This window comes from Rhinolophus sinicus, chromosome 8 (genome assembly GCF_057876585.1).
Source record: "Rhinolophus sinicus isolate RSI-liver-muscle chromosome 8, RSI-T2T, whole genome shotgun sequence".
Taxonomy (NCBI): domain Eukaryota; kingdom Metazoa; phylum Chordata; class Mammalia; order Chiroptera; family Rhinolophidae; genus Rhinolophus; species Rhinolophus sinicus.
The window spans coordinates 75,406,670-75,418,543 of record NC_142508.1 but is presented as its reverse complement, the minus strand read 5'-3'; the positions used below and the strand labels follow the sequence as shown (position 1 = coordinate 75,418,543).

At 33.9% G+C, this 11,874-nt stretch overlaps 1 protein-coding gene across 1 annotated transcript in view; it reads left to right on the top strand.

Annotated features, from left to right (window-relative positions):
* RBL2 (RB transcriptional corepressor like 2) overlaps window positions 1-11,874 on the top strand; it is a 44,244-nt gene that overhangs the window by 1,389 nt on the left and 30,981 nt on the right. The window contains exons 2-5 of the mRNA XM_019732348.3: window positions 996-1,126; window positions 3,642-3,842; window positions 7,220-7,284; window positions 10,636-10,764. Coding sequence (XP_019587907.1) covers window positions 996-1,126; window positions 3,642-3,842; window positions 7,220-7,284; window positions 10,636-10,764 — 526 coding nt within the window. The remainder of the gene's footprint in view (window positions 1-995; window positions 1,127-3,641; window positions 3,843-7,219; window positions 7,285-10,635; window positions 10,765-11,874) is intronic.

Genomic DNA, 11,874 nt, shown 5'->3' with positions numbered 1-11,874 from the left:
GAAGAAAAAAAAGCTAGTAATGTAGTAGCTTTAGAACCTAAAGTGATTTTGGACAATTAACTACCCCCAAACTCAATTCTGTGATATGTAAATTTGAGAGATTTGTATCTACCTCACAGAGCTGTCTGAAGGTTAAATAAGGTAATATGTCGTTTCTGGCACATACAGCACTCGTGGACAGTGCTATAGAGTCTGCAAAGCTCTTTCATATACTTAGGTGATCTGGCTGAATAGGCCGTGTTCCTATTTATTTCTCAGTGGTTCCTGTCGTCGGGCAAAGAGAAGGACTGTTTTTTTTGGTGATGGGCATTAAGTGCCTCCAAATAAGCTCTTACTTTACCCTCAGGATAATCTTGTAAATTAGATAGAACAAGCATTATCTCCATACAGTTGAGGTATTTCAACTCACAGAGGTTAAAGTCCTATGAAGTCCAGTGTTATTTAGTGACAAATAATAGATGCTTCGTAAATAATTTTTGAAAACATGTTTGCTCCCTCAATTTCTAGCCTGTGGAGCTTACAGTTGGGTACGCTATAAGATAATAGTATATGTAATACAGAATACTGGTTATTGATTTCTTGTATTGTCTTTGCTTCATACTTGTAACTCATTCAATTCTCACAGTCCTCAGATAAGAAAATTGAGTGACTGTTAAGTCATTTGCTCAAGGTATTTTACTCCCATGTTGGGGACTCCCAAAGCACAGGTCCTGTGAGAGAGTCCAGTGGACTCTGTATTGCCTTTTATGATCTCGGGAAGTTACATAGCATCACTTAAGCCTGTGCTATTGGTTGAGACAGTTCAAAATGAGGGAATAGAGACTCCTGCCTCTCAGTGGAAGAATGTCAGTCACATTCGAAGAGCACATGGGATAGGGCCATCATTAAAAATACAATTCCCCACACATGTATACGTATTCCTTTCTATTTAAACATAAGATTTTTGTATTGAAATATATATAACTCACTAGCTAACCATCAATTTTCTTTTACAGGGAAATGATCTTCACTGGTTAGCATGTGCCTTGTATGTGGCTTGCAGAAAATCTGTGCCAACTGTAAGCAAAGGGACAGTTGAAGGAAACTATGTATCTTTAACTAGAATCCTGCGATGTTCAGAGCAGAGGTAACTATGTTAGAGTTTAAAAAGTAGAATGTGATTAATATAAAAGCCCATAAATCACAGTAAGAATTATCTTGGTTCATCGTTTTCTGAGCATTTGTACTTATGGAGTGCTGAATTTTGACACTAAGTCATGGTTCTCCTTTACCACATCTAAGTTAGTATCCATTATATTTTACTTATTTGGTGAAAAATACTTAAATTTTAATATATTAGGCACTTGTATGAAGAGTTTACTATTAAAGGTTGTGGCTCATCATTCTATAATATTGGAGAATTCTGAATAAGGATATTGAAAAACTTTAGGAAATGTTCTACATTTAAAAGGTTAATAAACTATTATATGGTATGAAATTTAGGACTACATGCACAGGACTTGTATTTTAATATATATGGAATGTGTAAATACTTCTAAGTTTCCTGTTTGGGGTATAAGCAACACTATTATAATCAGTTACAGAAAGGGTCAAATAATGCTATAAAGAGGCAAAAATTGCTTTTACTATCTGTTGTGTAATTGAATTGATTACATTTATTATTTGTGACTTTTGGGTGAATTTTCTCTATGACTTACTAAAGATTGGTAGAAAAAAGATATTTGGCATTTTGCAGAGTAAATACCACTGTCAAAATTTATGGACCTAACAGTTTAAAAAAAATCACTTACTATTGAAATAATTAACAAGAAATATAATATTTAGCTGTAGTCTGTTTATTAACTTTGAACTCCATCCTGAGATATATTTAGGCTTAAGAACAAGAGGCAGTACATAAAGAGTAGAACACCTGGGCTGTAAACCTGGAGAAGTGGACTTAACAAGGTACAAAACTATAATCATTATGGAGAAAGTGGAGGCAGAGTAATCCAGTTAAATGACAAGGAACTTTAGAGGCAAAGGTCAAATTATGGATTCATCATTATAAACCAGGGGTGTCCAAACTTTTTTCAACGGTTTTTAACAAGGGCCATATGCGGTAAAATACACAAACAGCCGGGCCACTCACTTGAGGTGAAGTACGTATTGCCTCACCTGGTTTATTTAAGTAAACTAAACATATTTTTGGAATTTGCTGCGGGCCAATTAACAATGGATTGCAGGCCGCAGTTGGCCCGCGGGCCGCAGTTTGGACACCCCTCTTCTAAACTATAGTAAATGAAACTTATCTAACATTTTTATGCAAGTGGTACAGTCCTGGGCTTCAGTTTTTATGTCCATTTAAAAAACTCAATTTTATCTTTAAATTTTTACCTATGTGTTCAGATTATGTACTTCTCTGCCATAGTGGACTAAATAGATTAAAAACAGAGCAGATTGGGAGAAGATATTTACGATACACATCACTGACAAAAGGTCAGTATTCAAAACGATAAAAAGAAGTACTAAGAAATGGTTAAATAATTGACAGCTACTAAAAAATGGGTAAAGAATATGGTTTCACAAAGGACAAAACTCACATAGCCAATAGATATAGGCAAAGACGTTCAATCTCACTAGTAATCAAGGAAGTTCAAAGTAAAAACAGGATAGCATTTCATTTTCATTAGACTGGGGAAGCTTAAAGCCTGATCATACCAAGTTTGGTCATTATGGAGGGAAACAAGACCTCTGTATTACTGGTGCACATTGGTGAGAGTAGAAACTGGCATCACCACTTTAGTGGGAAATTGGACAGTACCTAGTAAAGTTGCAAATGTACATTCTCTTACTCAGCAGTTCTGCTTCTTTGGGTAGTTCCTAAAGAAACTTACAATGCAGGTACAAGAATGTGTTCACTACCGCATTTTTGATTATAATGAAAAATTAGATACCTCAATTTCGATTGGTCAGGGAATGAATGCAAAAAACTGTGGTAGTTCATATGAAGGAATAGTTTTAGCAATTAAAATAAATGAATTATATCTATATGTATCAACATTAATCTCAGAAACATTAAATGAAAACGCAAGTTGCAGAATTCTGCTTATAGTATGATACCATTTATATAAAATTGTGAAATCACACATACAAATGCTATTGCTTAGTATTTATGGATACATATACATCCATATAGTTACTAGTAAGTTTGAAAACATGGATGGGAAAGACTCAGACTAACTTTATAATGGTGGTTATTTTGAGGGAAAAAGAGTGGGGAATGGGATTGGAGAGAAGTACAAGTGGGAACTTGGGCTGTTTATGTAGAACCTGAAGCAAACATTGCAAAATTTATTTGATATGTTAATATTTGTTAAATCTGGCAATTGCGTACATCAATGTTGGTTATGTTACTCTGGATAGTTGTTTTGTATTTTTATATATTTCATAGTTTTAAAAAGCTATTAGTTAATCTCAGAAAAAAGTAGGAACTTCAGAGAAATCAATCTGTAAGATTAAGCTATTCAGAGGGATGCGTTGGGATGCTATATCACTGTCTAAAAGTAATATAATTTAATAAGTTAGTTTTTATTTATCTTTAATTACATTTGTATACTTGTGTTAATTATGAAAATATCTCATTTTTTTATTTTTAATATCAGCTTAATTGAATTTTTTAACAAGATGAAGAAATGGGAAGAGATGGCAAATCTACCCCAACATTTCAGAGAACGTACAGAGAAATTAGAAAGAAACTTCACTGTTTCTGCTGTAATTTTTAAGAAATATGAACCCATTTTTCAGGACATTTTTAAATATCCTCAAGAGGAGCAGCCTCGTCAACAAAGAGGAAGAAAACAGCGGTATGTCTTTATATTTGTTAGTCAGAAATACACATTTGTGTGTGCTACCGTGTTTCCCCAAAAATAAGACCTAGCTGGACAGTCAGCTCTAATGCGTCTTTTGGAGCAAAAATTAATATAAGACCCGGTTTTTATGTTATATTATATATTATATATTATATTATATATTATATAAGACCCGGTCTTATAGTAAAATAAGATCGGGTCTTACATTAATTTTTGATCCAAAAGACGCGTTAGAGCTGATTGTCTGGCTAGGTTTTATTTTCAGGGAAACACAGCAAAGTTTTGATCCCTCAATTTTTGTCCTTTAGTTTATTTTGCTAGTCTTAAAAAACAAGTATGATTTCATAAATAATTTTTTTCCTCCGAAGAGCTTTCTTTTAATAATAATTACTTGCTTTTCATCACATGTTAGACATGAAGAGTTTGGCTTCTTTCATAGTGTAAAATGTGTGGAATCTTTGTTTATATAAATTTTCTCTTTTCATTTAAGCAAAAAATGCAAAAGATATTAGATATTTTTATCAGTTAGCTGCCTTGGGTATAGAATTTGACAAGCTGATTTTCTATTATTGACTATATTAACTATATTGACTATATTGACTATATTAACTATTTCTGTCATTTTCTATGTATTAAACTATATATCGACTATTTCTATTATTTGGCGTTTATGTCAAACTGAGTACTAAATAATCCCCCTGAAGTGGCTTCTCTGTGTATTTGGATGTTTACAACCAATCAAGTGTAGAGAGACTGGATTGGGGAAAAAATAGGGGACCTGAAAGTATTATGAATTTGTGCTTTCTGATCACGTCTGCAAAGTCTATAAACTTACTTTGACTTAGTGTTTTCCATTTTTTCTGATAAGGGCAGTTATGGGATACAAATTCTGTACCTTTATCATGGAAATTTTTTTATAAAGTAGAAATGGAAATTTGTTCCTAAAAGAGAAGCAGAAAAATGTTGACAAGAAAAGTAGGGGAAAAGAAGTTATTGTAATGGAATGAATAATGTTTGCTTCTCTTTCAATATAAAAATTTTCCCATATTGTGAAGGATGTTTACAGTAAGTGAGCAGCTTTTAAAAATAAACTGTACATTTTTATATAGTTGACCCCACTGATATGGAAGCAGCTGGTCTAGTTTGCTTGCAGTTTTGGGGAACTATTTACAATTAAGTTTTCTAAAGTTTGGATAGAGCTTTGTTCTGAGTCTGAGGGAAGCTGATGTGATAATTTATAGAAAGATACAAAATATTTTCTATCTTTGGAGTGTTACAGAAAATGATTTCAGATTGTATTTGTTGTGATATTTATTAGGGTTTATATACTACCTAATTCTAATTAAGAAAACTGTAAGTTAACTTTAAAAATTTTACATCTATATTGCCCTATATGCTTTTTATTAGTACTTTTGGCTAATAATAGTAATCATAATGTATACCATTTACTGAGCATTTATTATGGCGCAAGCACTCTTCTAAGTCTTAAACAATATCACTTCATTTGAAATCTCCATGACAAGTTTATGAGGATGATGCTATTGTTACAGGTGGGGAAAAATAAGCCCTTCACAGGTTAAGCAGTTTGGCCAAGGTCACACAGTTAATAAGTGTGGAGCTGTTATTGAAACTCAAGCAGTCTGCTTATAGAACCCATGTGCTTTACCATGACTCTATAATGTATCTCACACACACCAGTGTTTGAAAGTTTGTCACTATTTATTGAGAATTTACTGTGTGAAGTACTTTGTTGGGTGTTATGTAGGTTACAACTATTAAAAAAACACCATCACTGTCTTTTGAGAGTTTACAGTATAACGGGGAAAGGAGACATATAGAAATGCAAAAGCTAATCAAAATGTAGGACTTCTGAGGCAAAAATAAGCCACTCTACACGACCTAGTCAGGTAAGGTTCTATGGAATAAGTAGAAATAGGTCTTCAACAACGGGTAGGATTTTGCTAGGTGAATTTAGAGATACACTAGTCCTCCCCTTATCCAAGGTTCCACTTTCTGTGGTTTCAGTTACCCATTGTCAGCTGTGGTCCGAAAATATTTAATGGAAAATTCCAGAAATAAACAATTCTTAAGTCTTAAATTGCGTGCCGTTCTGAGTAGCATGATGAAATCATGGTACATCCCACCCGAGACATGACTTATCCCTTTGTCAGGGTATCCACGCTGTGGACACTCCCTGCCCCTTAGTCACTTACCAGATCAATTGTCAAGGGAGGTATCACAGTGCTTGTGTTCAATAACCCTATTTTACTTAATAATGGCCCCAAAGTGCAAGCGTAGTGATGCAGACAATTCGGATATGCCACAGAGAAGTCGTAAAATACTTCCATTAAGTGAAAAGGTAGGTGTGTATAAGAAAAAACATAGTGTATATATAGGGTTATAGAGAGAGAGCCTTCCACGCAGAGGTAAAGAATGAAGACACCGAGGCAGCAAAGCAAGAGGAAATTTGCCTGAGTAGGTTAAGCTTGTTCTAGAGTTCTCACATCATAGAGCCAGTTTTTAGAGTGGCTTGAATGTTAACCTGAAAAGTTGGACTTGTCTTGGCAGGCATCCAAACTAGATAGTTTATCGTGTGCCTCTGGTAGGGAGGCTGCTTTTTAAAGCAGGGCACGGACGTTTAATCTTTGCCATGGACTGATGGATTAAGGACAATATTATACCCAAGTAGAATAATCTCTTAGTGGATGAAGAGACTAGAGCACATGGAGAGCAAGAGTACTGAGCTAATGACTGCAGAAACTAAGCTCCGGTCTCCTGATTCCTCTTTTCAAAGTACCTCGTTAGAATAAGGCTGTTGGGCTGTGGAGGCAACAGATGTCTCATATCAACATTGGCAGAGGTTCTGATGGAAAAGCCAAGCTTAAAACACGTCTTGGCAAAGTACAACAGGTACTCTTAATGACAGAAGTGTAAGGATCCCTGGAAGCCCAGAATTTACATTGGAAAGTCCCTTTGTGACTTGCTATAATCTGGAATGTTTTTAGGGAGGAAAGGTTTACAGTTCATCAGCTATGATAGAGGAAAAAGAAACGGGGGAAATACCTGACTGCATACATGGGCCTTAAAGCAGCATAAGCCTTGTTGCAGTCACCAAAAAAACTATTGTTTCTTATTTTGTTTTCTACCTTACCTATCTTGACCTCAGAAAGCTTTTAACGTTCTTCAGAATTTTTTCTGAGATGAGCTTGCCCTGGTCTCCAGTTATTTCTGTACCAGTATTGGGTTGGAGTAGAACTTGCACATTTTCCATGTGAAGTGAACGTGCTCTTCTGTTTCTCACCTGGTTTACAGTCATTTGGGATGTCTTTTCTAACTTTTTTGTTACCTCATGACTTTCTTTTCCCCCAAAGGCGACAGCCCTGTACCGTTTCTGAAGTGTTCCATTTTTGCTGGGTGCTTTTTATATATGCAAAAGGTAAGAAAGGAGTAATATTTATTTAAATATTAGTTTATTTAAATGTTCAGGTACTATTTTTATCAACCTGTAATGTGTATCAGGAAAAGATTCTCACGGAAAAATTTCCCAAGGGTTTTAACCTTAGATTTTTTTTTAAGTGTTGCCTTTTCATAAAAGTCTTTTAAATTTCTTTACAATATCCAAAGCCTTTCTTATGAAATGGAAAAATTTTAAATTTTGTTCTTACAGAACATCTTTTCCACTCAAAGCTCTTCTTCTGAATTAATTATGGACTGAAAATGCATTAGTGTGTCTATGCTTATATCTGATCCGTAATTTTCATGAGACAAGTCTTATTTTAGTTGCTCATCCTCAGAGTAGTTCAGATTATTTTTTGCATCTTGTTCAGATGAATAAGCTCTTGATCAAATGCCTTTAGATACAATTTACTTTCTCTCCTTTTCTTCTCATTTCACTTAACCTCCCCAAGTTCTGTATTTCTGTATAGAAATGATTTTTAGTAATCTAAAGAAGAAAAGAAAGTACAGTTACATAAGTTATTAGGCTGGTGCAAAAGTAATTGCGGTTTTTGCAATTATTTTTAACCTTTTAAGCTGCAGTTACTTTTGCACCAACCTAATACATAGCTTTTTCCTAGAGTCTAAATGGAATGCCGTTGCCTATGTTAATAATAAAATATAAAAAGCAAAGTTGAAATCAAAGAATCACAGAGCTGGAAGGAAGTTTCATTAGTATAAGAGATTCTCATTATTAGATCAACTAGTCTAGCTTATTTACTTTAAAGATTAGGTAACTGAGGCCCTGAAACTAGCTGCTGGAAACAGACCTAGGATTCGAACCCAGATCTCCAAGCTCTTGATTCCATGATGGATGTGAAGGCCCTCTAGCATTGATCCTGTGATTTGATTTCTCTGATTATATAGCTGGTCCTTTATGCCTAGTTAGTCGAGAGTGTATCCTTCCTTCCCTGAGTTGCATGCTTGACTGCAAAGAAAAAATTTTCTTCTGTCAGAAATAAGCTGGTTGGCTCAGTTGGTTAGAGCGTGGTGCTAATAACACCAAGGTTGCCAGTTTAGTCCCCGCATGGGCCACTGCGAGCTGCGCCCTCCTTAAAAAAAAAAAAAAGCTGTTAGATATTTTGCTTTCCATCACACTGACATGTTTCTTTAGTGGAGATAAAGGTGATATGCTCAGTGGCAGGAAACAAAGAAAGGCTTAGGAGCATGTAAACTGTTTTCATAGTGGTTTTACTTGCTAACACTTTTAGCTTGCTGTAGCTGGTATTATATATAAATTTGTCATTGGATTGTGGGCAGGTATATTGGACTTCTAGGATTTTTATCTGTTTTGTGTCTTTTATGGCATATGTGTGATTGGGAGTAAAGGTCGATGTAAACTATTAAAGAATTTTATTTTCCTTATGTAGATTTTGGTCTCACTTGATCAACTAGGGTGCCATTGTTTGTTTCTGCAGTTAACTCAGTGTTTGAGTTGTATCTTATTATTAATTCAGTTTATAATTACTTGATTCGAAGAGTCCCCTCACAATCCAGCACTATGATCTTTTTGATTCACTGGGATCTTTTCTAATAGAGCAGCTTGTTTAACTGTTTATTCAATTCTCGGTGTAGTTATTTGGGAGGAGGTGTACTCTATGATAGCCGCCTTTCTCATGATTTTGTCTGCAACATATGGGCCTCCCACATTATCTCATTCCTGCTTTTGCCTGTTACATCTGTCAACTTCCTGTGGCACGTACTCTCCAGTGACAAGTTTGGGCTTGTCCTCAGGAGGGGATTTGTGGCCTGAAGACCAATAGGTACCACTTCTTATTTTGCATGAGATCCCAAATCCTCTCATTCCTCATAAATAAGCTGAATTTGGAGGTTAAACAGGTTATTTTTGTTGATTGAAAGATGAAATATCTCACAACGTGAGATTTATTTCTAAAGTCATGTAAAGTATGTCATGTTGGGACAGTCCTGGAGTTTAAATGAGATTCTGATCTTTAGGGGCATTTCAGCTTTTCGTTACAAGTTGCAGGGCTGCAGGTTTTTTCCTTCTATGGCAAGTACACACCAGTGACAAGTTTAGGCTTGTCAGTGTGATGGGTTTTGTAGCTTGAAACCTTTAGGTGCCACTTCCTGTTTTACGTTTGAGAAACCGAGTATATTTTAGTATTAAACATCTTTAAAGCAGAGCCAAGCAAGTTAGTTTGCTTATATCAATGCAAAATTTAACCTATTATCATTTGCCATTCTGGCAACAGAAAAAAATTTTGTTCTCTTTAATTCATTTAAACTGATTTGTCTAATGTTTCCATCTATACAAAAAAAGAATTACTTCTCCTTAATGTGCTGAGGTAAGTGGTAATTTTCTTGGGTGAAAAGGAGAGAAAAAAGCCTAAAACAGTCTATGTGTTTGTGTATGCATGCATTTGTGTAGTAGGCATTGAGTGTGAAAATGCCAAAGTTTAGAAATAATTGTGTCAGATGTATGTTAGCTACTTAAATTAAATTCATCTGATGTTATAAGAATGTAAAGTTAATATAAGCATATATATGCAGTGTTTAATGAGAAGGGATATGCTCAAAGTTACAAAAAAAATCTAGAAATATTTCTTAATTTCTAAGAATATTAAAACTGTTTCACTGCTATAAAAACTGCTTTCAGTGTTAGGAGTTAAACCAAACTGCACAAATGACATTTCCATAGGTTTAAGTTTTGGTTTCTTTTTTCTTTGTTACGAAGCATCAACAATTCTTAGGATACTAACTCTAGAACTTAAATTGTGGTCCTGTTGCATTAATTTGTATGAACTTGTGTTCATATGTAGAAAAGTATTTAAAATGTTACTGTTAGGAGTCTAATTATAGGTTCTGGTCTTTTTAAAGTACATACATGAAAAAAATAATTACATGAATAATTTTTTCAGCTATTTCCATGTAAATATTTCTACAGAGTTTATTGACAGAAAAATATTTTCATATAAAACAATTTCTTTCAGTTTGAGATAACTTAGGAAGTTGTGTTCAGATTTTCAAAGGAAAAACCATTGATGATAAAATTTTGGGGAGCTACTAGGCATTTAATAAATGCTTATTTAATGAATACTGAGTGAACAAATGGCATTTTAAGTAAAATTTTGGTTTTCATTAAACTCTTAGAAATTAATTAAACTATAAGAGTAATATATCAAAATGTAAATTTACCAAAACACTTTATGTGGCTCTTGGGTCAGCTTTGTACATTGGTGTATAATGTCATTTTAATTAAAGAAAGAAATTATTTGTAAAATATTGTAAAGTTGATGCATATTTAACCCTGTAATTATTTATAATCCTTCAGGTAATTTCCCCATGATTAGTGATGATTTGGTCAATTCTTATCATCTTCTGCTGTGTGCTTTGGACTTAGTTTATGGAAATGCCCTTCAATGTTCCAATCGTAAAGAGCTTATAAACCCTAATTTTAAAGGTAAGTTTGTAGATCAAAGATTATTGGACAACTCACATTTCTACATTCTGTTTCTCTTGGGAGTGTCATACATAGTGCAGGTGTCCTAGCATCAGAGAACATAAAGTGCTTTGAAAAGCTCTATCATTATTGTTTTTCAGAGTACTTACAACTAAGAGTCGAGCTCTCTGTAAAAATATTTATGGAAAAGGCAGTTGCAGATATCACAAAGTTTAAAGTCTTAGATGACCACATTAGAAGTTTCTGATATACATACTCAACAAGAAGGAATTTAGAAATCCAGAGTAGCCAAGATGACATTAAAGCTGATGGTATTTTTCTACATTGACAAGCTTCGTGCCTGACACACTGTGGAAGGTCAAAACGGATTTATAGAAAGAATCTTCATTTCAGATCTTTTCTACAGAAGAGTAGTTATGGTTCTAAGGTCAGGAAAAGGAATTTTCAGCTCTTAAAAGATGTATGAAAGCGATCATTATTTGGGTAATGGATTTAGTAGGCTTTACGGTATGTAATTTCTATGAATGATATACAGTAAGAGACCAAATCGTGATATACAAAGCAAACACTAAAAATTATTTATAGAACTAGTATATAATGTTGCTGCTATTTGAATAATACCATAGTAGGATTCCAAGTGATTGTCAGTTGTGGGGTGTTTACAATTAGAATTTCAGCTTGTCTGACTCTCAAAGTAGATTTTTGAAGTTAGTGAATTTAGTTACTTCAGTTGCTCCTCGTTTGGAAAATTTAATGTTCTTTGTATTCTGTCTTTTCTCTCATTTCCTTCCTAACTCCCTTTTATATATCTGTTTCCTTTCATTTTCCCCGTCTTGTATTTTTATTTTTTTCCACTTGGTCTAGGGCAAAGATTAGCTGTAAATTAATATGATAAACACATAATTCAGTGAAATATATAAATAGTATATACTTTGAACACTAATTTTTTTGAAGTGGAATTTTTAAAATTTGAATGTAAGGCTTATTTGAAAAGTTATATTTTCATGTTTCAGATCTTATAGCAATGTACTAAAATTATTTTTTATTTTTTTTAAACCATCTCTAGATAAATAATTGGAAAACTGGAATCTTGTGAATAGTGATACACTT